At 35.8% G+C, this 13,200-nt stretch overlaps 1 protein-coding gene across 1 annotated transcript in view; it reads left to right on the top strand.

Annotated features, from left to right (window-relative positions):
* The window catches only part of gab2 (GRB2-associated binding protein 2), a 43,937-nt gene that overhangs the window by 9,738 nt on the left and 20,999 nt on the right, over positions 1 to 13,200 (top strand). The window contains exon 2 of the mRNA XM_046862816.1: positions 11,667 to 11,967. Coding sequence (XP_046718772.1) covers positions 11,667 to 11,967 — 301 coding nt within the window. The remainder of the gene's footprint in view (positions 1 to 11,666; positions 11,968 to 13,200) is intronic.

Genomic DNA, 13,200 nt, shown 5'->3' with positions numbered 1-13,200 from the left:
GATAGATAATGCTTTTCTCAGAGTGTGTTACATTACCTTGTGATGGAGCATAAGCAACAAAGAAAGCACGTTTGCTTCTATCCTCCCTGGTTGGTCATTGTTAGATTAGACAGATCTTTTTGTAAATTGCAACATTAGAGTTTTGGTGATGTGAATAATGGGGAAGAATGTCTGAAGGTTAAAAAGAACTTCAAATGGCAGTTCTGTGTAAAGCTTCCTGTGTGGAAGTGTTGCAGCATTTCTCAATCTTTGCTCCTTGTGCTATTGCTAACGTTGAAAAGCCATAAATGGAACAATAAATGTTGAATAAAAAAGGCTTAACAATACACTGTGTTATTTTAAATCTGTATGCTCTGTGTTGTTATTAGACTTAAATGATGTGAAGTGTCTGCCATAAAAGTCCCTGCTTAAGTGTTGTAATAAAGAAATAACATTGGATGGAGGACATTAATATAACCTATGATTTGTCTTGTAACTGGCAGTACAGTTATAGAATATTAATCAACCCCTTCTTATTAATAAGATTTAAGAATGTGGTATTCTGAATAGCTTTAATTTAATATGTATGCTATCTTTTTAAATGAGTACAATGAACATAAGAAGGGAGACATGCTCAAAAAGTCGTTTAGCTCTGTGTCAAATTTAATAGCATGGTTAAAGTCAGAATTAGCGACATTCACTCCCAATGCCGCATTGATTTTAGTGCGGCAGGAGGCACAAAAACCCATTGCAGCACAGATGGCAGGGAACATAGGAAGCAGCACAAAGCGTTCTGATTAACCAGAATGGCTTGCTGTCACTCATAGTGCTAGTTAGAGCAGCTTTTTGAATGAAAGCTTGCATGCATTTAGAGACACATTTTGCTTTTCTGTGTAGAAGTTGCTGCTTACAAAATAGATCTGATTGCACAAACTTTCAGTAAACAGGAACAAGATTGGCTTTTCTCACGTGTTCACTCTGTCTTTACAGTCTTCATTTGTAGTCTTTGCTCATCTCAGTATTGCCCCTGCCATTTAGAAGAAAAAGGCAATTTTCAGAGTATTTCAGGATAAAGTTACTTTCATGTCTAAACTCTCATACTTCATTCAGTTCAGGGAAGCTGCACTGTGAAACTTTGATTGTGAAACTCATCATGTGAAGTTAGTTGAGCATGGGAGAACGTGTCTAATCCTGCGTGTGTGAGCGTGTCGTGGGCGGTTAGCCTTTTACCATCACGTCAAACATGACACAGCTGCTGGTCTTTTCCCGAAGCTCTGTTTTGGCTATTGGGGAAGCCGAGCAGTCTAATGCGAGTTGCAGAGGGACTCTAATGCATCCGCCCAGCAGAACCTCTCCAGCTCTGTTCCCTCTACTGCTCTGTTTAATCTCCCCTCCTGTTTATTTCCTGGGCTATGTGGGATGGAATGCTGCCATTACCAACCAGAGGCTCTGGATCTTTTCAAGGAAAAAGCAAGATTACACATGAGAGGTTAAAAAAAAAGAAGGGATGAAACTAATTTCTTGGCACAGTGTTTGCATAAGTGGTAATACTACAAGCAGCGTTAATTTATTGATGTTTTTATATTTGTGTGTGATACAATGACGGGGGAATATGAGAGAAGTTTGAGCTTATTGAGTTAATAAGCTAGTCGTCATGTGGAATTGTTTTGTTTTTTTACATATAATGTTAACGTCTATTTGAACTGTAAGCCAAACATTTTGAGAGAACATTTGTGGTTTGGTGTACCCTTCAATATGCTCAGATCTGTGTGTGTGTGTGTATGTATGTGTGTCATAAAGCATGTCTATTAATGGCCATCTGCTAAGCCATAGATAAACTCACACTATGTCTGTCTGGACTATATATAAACTTTTTGCCATCTTTAGAACGTACACACTCACAAGGTACACAGTTTATTTTAACCTCCTGATGACTTAAACTCACGTCACTTATGTAAACATAGACAGACGACACCTGCTTTGTAGGCAGGAAGTTGCACAGCACATGCAATCTAGATCTTTTTGCCCACCCGTGTGTGTGTATTTGTACATGTATAAGGGGGAAAGGTGATAATGATGTGTATCATATGGTAAGGTGGGAAACAAACATTTTCAACTATAAAGGAAATGTTTAGTCCTTAAAAGCAAGAGAATCACTAGGAAACAATATCTTACTTCACTAATAATATTTTTTAAGATTTTGATTTAATTATCAATGTGTCAGTACTTATCAGCTTACTTTATAACAATGAGTGTAATAGTGATGTTGTTTTATCTTTTTTTACATTTTATTCAGTATTCCAATTAAATGACCTGATGTTTCAGGTGATGGGATTAAGTGATCTGATGGTGTTGGAAGTGAGCAGATTAACTGATCCAATGATGTTTGAAGTGAACAGATCAAGTGATCTAACGCTGTTTGAAGTGATCGTATTTAAGTGATCTGATGCTGTTTAAAGTGATCGGATTAAGTGATGTGATGCTATTTGAGGTGAACTGATGCTTTTGGAAGTGGTCAGATTAAGTGATGTGATGTTGGAAGTGATCGGATTTAAGTTGATTTATATTTGTGGCATTTAGCAGACGCCCTTGTCCAGAGCGACGTACAAAAGTGCTTTAAGTCTCTATCAATGACTAAATCTTCTCTGGTAAAATAGATTACAAACTTAAGATAAATCAGCCTACAACTCTGTCTGTCTTGTTTTTTAACAAAGTAAACTTGGAAAGTATTAGTTAAAGTGTTTCAGAAAGAGGTGGGTCTTCACCCATCGCTAAGTGATCTGATATTGTTTGAATTAAACAGATTTAGTAATCTGATGCTCTTGGAAGTAACTGGATTAAGTGATCTGATGCTAATCATATGCATATCAGTAATGATTGTGGGCATATGGGATAATTCTTTGCATTAAGATTCCCTTAGCTGTCTTTGTATAACAAATTTGTGGGGAACACATTTATGGAATGAGAGTTTCTGTAAAAGACTAAGCAAGACACAGGATGAGAAGAAATGTCAATCCCTCTTTTAATTTTTTTTTAATAAGGGATTGATCATTCAACAGTTTTGCATCACATACCTCATTTTGTTGTCACTTTCCATGTTTACGAGTGATAATAGTATGTACTGTGCGCTTAGATAATAGTAAGGTGTCATTTGTTCCTATCATTGTAAACTCCCAGTTGAGCCACCACTCGAGTGAAATCTGTGGCAAGTAGCCAGGCTTATTAAATAGCAAGCTAAGTCGTTGTTTGGTAGCGTATTGTTACATGATGACTGATTGCCTGTCTTGAGGCTGGTGGAGGCACACGCACCTCATTTACTACCATGATAATGGTGCATTGAAACAAGACACACAGGCGTGCTGCTTGGAGGAATCCCATGGAGTTAAGCTCATTGTAACGATTTTGTTATTTAGCTTGGTAGTAGTAATACAGATATAGGAAAAAACACTGCGTTTGCAACTGCTAAAGGAAAGGAAAGGATGCTAAAGGAAGGGAAAAAATTAATTCATTAGACAGTAATAACAGCTAATTAGTGCTTGGCCTGGTCATGTAGAAATTCACTTATATAGTCTTCTTGTACAAAAGAGAAAAATCAAGCTCATCAACATTAAATAGAACAAAACTGACACTTCTTTCTATAAAAAGATATCTGTGAGTTTACTAACCTCCCTTAAACATTTGAAGAAATAATGAAAAAAAAGCATCTATACATTATTTTGTAAATATACTTTATTTATTTTTCCTTTCTAGTTTCTTAAGGCCTGTATTTTCTGTATTTGGGCCCATTTTTTTGTCAATAAACTGTACACTGTAAATGTATTTTCTATTAATGTTTTTTTTGTTCTGTAGTGCTTTAGTTTACTATGAAATGCAGTAAGAAATGCAGGCGAAATGTGAGTAGAAACTAAGAACATCGAGGTTTTCAGTTGGTCCGAGGAATTCCCTGGAGCAATTATTTGGATTTGCCACTTTGCCATGCCATACCTTATTTGCATACATTTGAGAAAAAAAATCTGTGTGGCGAACTTACATTGGAAAGAAACCGTTGCCTCTTACTCTTTATTAACGTTTTCCTTTAGAGGCTTTGATGTTGATGCATAGTCTAACTGAATGTTTTGTTTTTCTTAACAGCATGTAGACAAAAGTGAACAATTCAAACATGACTTCCACGTAACTGGAAGTGTGCCATAGAGAACTAGCAGAAAATGTAAAGTTGCATTTATTTATTTATTTATTTTTTTGGCTGACAGTTTTATGTTTATTGCTGAATTAGCTAGAGGCATTTCAGGTATGATGATTATTCAAATGTTTCCAAAGCACTGTTCAAGTAATATTTGAATATTTCAGCTGCTATCCACAGAAGCACCCAAAATCCAAGGCAGTGCACAAAACAGTCCTAGAACCACCAGAGTGTATGAATGTAAAGCATGCCAGGTAGTATAAAGAACATGTTAAACGTTCAGCCAGCAAGTGAAATATAAGATAACGTGGAACTGTGCCACACAACGTAAAATTCTTGATGTGACGACGCAAAAGATTAACTTCTGATTTATATGAAGTGAAATATTTTAGATAGTAAATTATTATTTTTTTTATTGTCACAATAGCAAGTGTGTTGAAGTATTATTATTATTATTATTATTATTATTATTATTATTATTATAATACTTTACCATACTTGTTATTGTGACAAAAAAAAAACTAATTTACTATCTGATAAATTTGACTTCATATAAATCAGAAGTATATTTTTTGCTGTGTGAACTATATCAGACCAGTTACAGACCAGTTATGGGCATAATTGGATAAATATAACTTTTTTAATTCAACTCTATAAAAGAGCATTGTTTATCAGATAGAATTAGATGTACCTGTGGTGGTGTTCAAAACCAGTACTACATAATGCCCTCAGGTCGGTCAACAATGTGGTTCAACACTAATGAGCCAAATCCAAGTACTTTCACTGTTTTCCTAAGCAGCCCAGACAGCGTAGCGAGGCCCAACCAACCTCCAGGCTTTATAATGGAACAGGTAGGCAAATAGGAGGGGTCTGGACATTCGGTTTTAACTTAGCCTGCAATTGTGTTTGCTCAGCTGTGTGTATGTGTGTGTTTTTGTATGCGTGTGTGTACGTACATATGTCTGTGTTTGTTTGTGTGAGGCAGGTAGTGAAGGGATGAGTACAGCCTGAATCAGGTTCCTCCCCTCAAGAATGGTTACACACACCCGAGCTCTGTGAAGTCATGGCTGTGAGACAGGGCCTGTTTGGTTAGCATGTTTGCTCAATATGCGTGCAAAAACATGCTGACTGATGTCTATCTACTATTCCCTTGTCACAATGCTGCGGTTCTCTTAGAAGTTATAACTGCCACAGTCTAATTCATGCCAAATAAAGGTGAAAGGTAAATGTTTTTTTGTTTGTTTGGTTCTTTTTTTCTTTCTCTCTTTCATTCTTTTTTATTTTTTTTATTTTTTATCATCTTAGCTCTTGTACTCTTTGGGAAAACCAAAACCTTATCTTGTCTCTTTAAAGGTGGGATCAGATTTACATTTTTGCAATTATAGTTGAAGTATGTAAAGCAAGGCTTAGTGTAAATAATGTCTAATTTCTAAAAGTTTTGTTTTTTGATGATGACTATGACAACGATAATATTTTTGGACACTAGTAATATGGTACTGTTTGTTAACTAAATTTGAAATCATCCTTTTTGAACGCAACACTGATTAAAACCTTGTTTAACATCCTGAAGTCATGTTAGCTGCTTATTGCACCCAGGCGGCACCCACAAGCCTCTTGTAGTTATAGGAACATTGACACTAATTACCACTTCTCACATGCCCATCCCTTTGGTTTAGATTGCATGAAGTGTCCAAGTAAATGGAGCATTTTAACAAAGTGTGAGAGTTTAAGCAGCAAATAACCTGCTGGATCTAATTTAGACTGATACAAATCTCTACTTATAGCTGCTTTAATTATGGATAAGGATATCTACAAGGATGTTCTGTACAGTGATTTTCTGTATTATGTTTGCAGTGAAGCCGTTCCATATTCAGTTCCCTTTTTATAGGTTCTTCTTTTTCGTGTCGCTCCTCCAATATCGTGACATCTTAAAATAGGACATAGGAGAGTAAAAAGCCTTTGACCAAATGAACTATTAGTTTTACATGTATTTTAAGAAGCTGACACATTTTCTACAGTCTCCTTTGTCTTCTGATGTTTTCCTTGTATTAAATAGATGTTGCTGTCACCCTTTGTTAGCTTTGTTTTGCAACTTTTTGCGTCTTAAACTTTGAAATAAACCCCTAATTTTCCACTAAAATTACCATTTATTGACTTTTTCTTTAGTGACTCCAAACTACATTTGGGTTTCATTTAAGCTGCTTTGTGATATTGATTGACATATGCACTATAGAAATACAGTAAAGTTGCTACTTGAAATTATGTAAATGAAAGCTAGCCTGGAGATCAGCTAGCATCATAACTGGTAATTTATCTTTTTTTGTTGTTTATTTTGGTGCAAAGCAAGTAAGATATTTGTGAAGAAGTATCCATGATAGCATTGTCATACTAAACCTCATATAGTCATACACATACATCTGCCTTGACAATTATTCTGTATACTGCATGTTGCCATAACTACTGCTGTGGCATGTACATTGGTACTTAAAATAATAGTGAAGCAAACTAGATGCCATATACCCTGTCATTGCTAAATTACTGCTAATTTAAGCTAATCGTAAATGGCTAACAGTAGCATTACTCTAAATCTATCCCAAGTTTAGGTATGTGCCAAAATCTTGAGCATCTGTGCGACTGAGTAAAATCAATACGTTTCTCTTTTTAATTGGTGTAGCTTATATGTAGCTACAATCTGTAACATTGCTTACTATAGCTACTAGCATAGCTACTATAATGTAGCTTATGGCATATTGCCTGAAAACACAATTAAATAGCATTTTTATCATTAAATAATTAAACAAGTGACAACTTGCATTAGCAATTTTTGATAACTGATTCCACATTAAGCTTTGCAGAAAAGTAAAAAATATATATGATAAATAATAAATAAAACAATAATAAATACACAGCCAAATGCACTAGCTCAGGGAATATGCTGAAATTACATCATAATAGGTTTGCAGGGACTGTGCAGGTTTGCAAGATTCAAAAAACTGAGGGTTTATGTAAATTCAGTACACCAGGAACAAGTTATTCCGGGTCATAGTGAATGGGCAGAGCTCCAAATCTTATTAAGTCTTGTTTAGTAGGTGAGAGAAACACATATTGCAATGAAAGATGGAACAGTGATTGTATCTACACCTTCCCCCCCACTTCTTTTCCTCTGTAGCTCTTCGTGTTTCATTTCCTTGGGTGATGAAGATATAGATCATATTGAGACCAGTTGTAGGTTTTTGTGGTCTAAAGCTGTGCATGTGTGCCAGTAAGAGGATAATGTTGTCTGTTCGTTTGTAGTGTGCACAGCGTGGCAGTTTAGAGTGGAAGTGGATGTAGCAGGAGACGCTTTCCGAGGTGGGGTTTCCAGCACTACCATAGCAGCCACGCCAAGACACACAAACAAAGATTTATTACGGAAGTCTTCAAATGGCAATGCCAACTCAACAAATCTGTTTAAATTATCATTTGTTACAGGACATTATCTGAATTACAATCATTAAGTCTACTAGAAAATTGGTCTCCAGATTAATGCAATAGGTTTTAATTAGTGTATCCTGTTAAATAATTGATAATGTCCATATATTACAAACTGTAATAATGTAATTAGTGTACACAACTACTTAACCTTCTATGTATAATATGTAAGGGACAAAACAAGCAAGTGGTGTGATGTGACCTGTTATTACCCTAAAGTTGATTATTTTCCATTAACAGCACACCACAAGGGATCATTATTTATATTATCAGTTTTTCAAACAGTTTATCAGTTTTAATAGCTTCTAGTTACATTTAATGTTGTGTAACATATGCAAAACAAGTCAGTTCTGATTATATTACTTGCGTTACAGCATCTGTAAACAGTTATTCCCACAAATAGCTTCACTTTTCTTTCTCTCGCAGCTAATAACAAAAAAATTGCAGCTTTTCATGTTACCAAGAAGCTAGAGGTTCTCCATCTTGAGGATAAACTCACTGATTGTTACAAAACTCTGACCCTGGAGACTCCTTTCAAAAAAGTAAACAAATATTCCTTAATGATCCAATCGATTTTCAGTGTTTTATTAAAGTGCTTGTAATCGAGTATCCATATCAAACATATAAAACATTTGATTTACACATTAAGTGTAAATTAAAACATGCTAATTATTTCTGTCTTAACAGAAATGGCTTTGGACTCCAGTTTCAGTTTAGTATAATTATTCCAATGAGGTCCACTGAGGCCTGGCTTCCAAACAGTTATGCCTTTAGGCTTCACCTGCTATTTAATTACTGAGAGCGCTTTATCTGGCAGTATGGCTGCTTCTCTAAAGGGAGTGGTGGCATGATTTTGTCTGCATTCCACAATTGTTGCTCTCTCATACTACGTGTGCACCTTTCAGTGTGCTGCCATTTTATTATCATTCGGGCAGAAAATGAAATGAAAAACAACCTGACAGTCTGCTGCAGAAAAACACAGATGATATTACTTAGTTGTCTGGTTTGTCTTACCCAGTATACCTCCCCAAAATGTTTAAAATCAGCAGAGACAGCTCCATTTCAAACAGAAGTTATTTGATTGCGATTGTTTAAAATTTGAGAGCCTACATAATGGATTGTTTTGTTAAGTAAATGTGTCAGATGAGCTGAGGGGTGAATATGATAGTTTTAGCTCCTTTTTTCTCACGGTTAAAGCAATGTCTGATAAAATGGCTCACACTGAATATTCTCAGTAGACTGCTGTGCTTTTTAATTTATGTTTCGATCCTGAGCTCGGGTTACAGTCGTTTTGAAGTTTCACATGTTCACCCTCTGTCCATGTGGGTTTCAAAGAGGTTCTCTGGTTTCTTCAAACCACCCAAAATCATGCTGGTAAGATGATTGACTTCACTTAATTGCCCTAGGTGTGAATGAGTGTGTGAATGTGTACATGTGGGGATTTGCCAATTGACTTTGCTCATATCCTTGCCTCATGCCCAGTGTTCCTGTGATATGCTACGGTTACATCAGGATAAAGTGCTGAACAAGAATGAGTGAAATAGAGTCTAAAAGCGTTCCCTAAGAGCAGGGATCAGAATCAGTTAATATTACAAAGCATGGACATGAATATCAATAGGTCTCAGCAGTGTGTTCTTGTTTTTCCTCAGCAACACTCTGCTAATCTGTGCTTGTTGCTTAGACTCATTGAATAACAGTCACACTGTTGATAGTGGGACTAGGAGTAGGGTGTGAGAACAACGTTTTAAATGGAGGTCAACAGCAGGCTTGAGAAAACACAGGATGTGCAGTGGGATCCGTGTTTCCGCTTCCTGCTGGACAGTGGGACTGAATGGAGGAAAAGGAAGAGAGAGGGGATGGGGAGGAGGGGTTAGTGGAAAGAGTGTCCTTGGTTCCCTGCTTTGGTGGCAGAGGTGTCTCTCTCTCTCTCTCTCTCTCTCTCTCTCTCTCTCTCTCTCTTTCTCTGTGCGTGTGTATGTTGATGGAGCCTGGGGCCAGCAGGATCCTGTGTCAGCATGAGTGTTGTGGAGAGAGAAAGAGGCTGGACGGAAGTGGATTGCTGGCTGTGGGCCAGGAGGCGTCTCTCCATCATCTATCTGTCTCTCTCTCTCTCTCTCCCTCCTGCCTCTGCACAAAATATTCTCTCTCTGTGGCTCTATAAGATGTGACTTGTGACTCCCAACACCAAGCATTTTAAACATTTCAAATGTAAAAAATTTGTGTGTGTGTGTGTGTGTGTGTGTGTGTATATATATATATATATATATATATATATATATATATATATATATATATATATATATATATATTAGGGCTGTCAATCGATTAGAATATACAATCTCGATTAATCGTATGGTTGTCATGAGTTAACGTAGGATTAATTGCACATTGTTATCTGTTCTAAATGTCATTAAATTAATACTTTTCAAGATTTTTCATACTCTAATCTACAAAATGGATGCTTCTATTTGTCAATGTTTTAAAGTAATAATGGTGTTTTAAATTACATAAATCATCAGGACACCAAACGGAACCTTTTCTATGTTTTCACATGAACGGTTTTAATTGCCAGATGTGTGCATCAAAACACACTGGTGCTTCATTTAAGATTTTGGTACATTAGTACAAATGTTTAGTGATTAAAAAAAATTTTATGGTGGAGTTTGTTCTTTTTTTTTATATCTGACTAAAGAAAGGACGTCATGAATAATTTAAATGTGTGTTGCATTCAAAGTTTAAATTTAGCCACTTTTAGATTTATTTATTTACATTATTAATAAAAAATGGTCACAGTACATTCATAAAATTAAATGTATTAAAATTAGTGCATTTAATGCAAAATGCAACATTAACGTGTTAATACATATATATTATTATTATTTATTATTTCTTTAATCCCATTTAAACCATAAATCTCTTTATGAAATGAGTTTTATTGAATATTTGTTTGCTGTCAGGCTTAAAAAGGTCAGCTTGCTGTTTTCTCATTTAACATTTAAGGTTAGCTGATGCTTATGCCCATGTAGGTTTCATAGAAAGGCTGTTTTCAGGTATTGCATGTTTTATATGGTTAGGCTTGCACATTTGTGCATTTGTTTATTTACTTTTAAACCTCCATTACACTACATAAATTACTGCATCTCAAACATTTTTATTGCAAACACGACCTCATTGGTTGTATGTCAAACTATAGCCTCGCAGGTGTGTTTGCCAGAGACACAGTTGTCATGGTGGTTATGTGTGTGTGTGTGTGTGTGTGTGTGTGTGTGTGTGTGTGTGTGTGTGCGTGCACGCTTCTGTATGTGTATATTTGTAGTGTGAGTGTTCCTCCTCCTCAGCTGTATATGAACAGGAAACAATATGGGGGAGTAACACCTGTCTCAGATAAGACACACAAACACAGACACACTTAAACACACTTTCCTCAGAACCTAATCTAGGTTTCTATCAGTAAGATCTGCACATTAACTGAACAGCTCTGTTTATGTTGTATTTTCTTGTGCGATGTCATTTTTACTTCTCCCAAAACTCAAACAATCATCATAATTTTCTTGAGTTTTTTAGTTTTTGTTGCTTCTGACTTTGTTTTGTTCTATGTAATATTGAAAGCATATGTTTCCCAAAATGATGATCATCTATTAGTTTTAGTGTAATAGAAGTATTTAATTAATAATTTTAAAAAGTATACATTATATAATAATATAATATAATTATCAATGTGATGGTCTAGCATCCCATTCAGTTTGTATTTCAACACAATCAATGTTCCTGGTGCAGGCTTTTTTTCCACTGAGACCTTGACCTAATGTGATTACAAAAGCGTGCCCTAAAGCTGTTACTGAAGATGAATGAAGTATTTAATTCTGGTTGGAGTTCTGGACTTGTTCAAAATCTTTAAACACTGTGTTAAAAACTGTCTTACTCCAAAGAGGGGAAAAAAGTGAGACATGCCAAAAAGTAGTTATAGATTCTACATGGATGATCCTGGAAATTGTGAAGCTATGACTCACTGATCTGTTGTTTTGATATTCCTCAGGCCTGGAAGAAGCGCTGGTTTATCCTACGCAGTGGGCGCATGAGTGGGGACCCAGATGTTCTGGAGTACTACAAGAATGACCACGCCAAAAAGCCCATTCGCATTATCGATCTACACTGCTGTGAGCAGGTTGACGCCGGACTCACTTTTAAGCGCAAAGAGTTCCAGGACAGTTTTGTGTTTGATATCAAAACAGCCGAACGAACCTTCTACCTAGTGGCAGAGACGGAAGACGAGATGAACCGCTGGGTTCGTTCCATCTGCCAGCTTTGTGGATTCAACCAGTCTGAAGACAATCATGGTAAGTAACCCTCATCTGTGCACAATAGGTTCACAGGGTTCAACAAAGCTTTTTTCATTTCGTACTAAAAATAACCAGCATTATAAATTTTTGCATTTATATGGCTTATAGGAATATAAAACAATACCAATTTACTTATAAAAGTACCTACACATGATATATTTTATAGTGAGTCAAATATCAACAATATTATCCAGCCAGAACAAGTCAAGGAATTTCTATTCAAATTTTTAGTCGTTTAAAAGGATAAAGTTTTGTGAAAATTTTACTTTATTTCTTCTGATTAGTTCTAATTACAATGGGTTGTTATATTAAAATAGCAGTGGAAATTGACACAAGGGCAATTCCCTTGCTAGATGCGTATGCTAATGTTCTCTCTGAATTGATGAAAAATTTTGATAGAATACATTGGAAGGCAACATGATATGATGATTTGCTGCAAGCTTTCCCCCAGCAATGCTTCTCATCCTTGTTATTTGAGTAAGTTGGGCTCGTGCAACCTTGCCAAATGGATGCTGCGTCTAAAAGGTTTATTGATTTTTTTTTTTTTGTTTAGTTAAAGAAAGATAGTGAGGCCTACCCATCATATTCCTTTGCCTTTGGGGGGCATAAAGGGAACTTTGTGCTGGTGTGTTTTGGCCGCTTGCATGTTTCAGTCTTTTCGCTCCAATGTGTAACAAACACTGTGTATATTATATAAATAAATATCATCAGTGGTTCATGTGCTGTACGGTTTGGAATGTCTCCTGTTTTGTTTCTATTTTTAGTGTTGCATGAAATAGGATATCCAGTAAATAAAATATATAAAAAAAAAGAGAGAGACATAAACACAACATAACCCTAACTGACTCGAGTGCTATAGTTTTCCACTATAGTTATTGTGTCTGATTCTCTAGTGGATAATGATTTATATATTAAGCCCATTATTTTATCAGATTTAAGATTTATGCTGTATATCCAGCCCATCGATCTGATTGGTTGAAAAGCATTTAAGTATGTTTTTCCTTGAGTAACATTACTCCATGCTGTTTCAATCAATGTACTGTATTCTAAAAGAAAGCATATGTCCTGTTCCCTACAATGGTCAGATTTGAACTAAACATATTTCTTCCAGTAACGATGATAATAACAACAGCAACTACAATACATTATTAATAAAACACACACAGACAAACAAACCCACACACACACACACACACACACACACACACACACACACACACACACACACAC

This window comes from Silurus meridionalis, chromosome 12 (genome assembly GCF_014805685.1).
Source record: "Silurus meridionalis isolate SWU-2019-XX chromosome 12, ASM1480568v1, whole genome shotgun sequence".
NCBI classification, from domain to species: domain Eukaryota; kingdom Metazoa; phylum Chordata; class Actinopteri; order Siluriformes; family Siluridae; genus Silurus; species Silurus meridionalis.
Note: the sequence above shows the minus strand (reverse complement) of the source record. Positions and strands in the feature narration are given on the sequence as shown.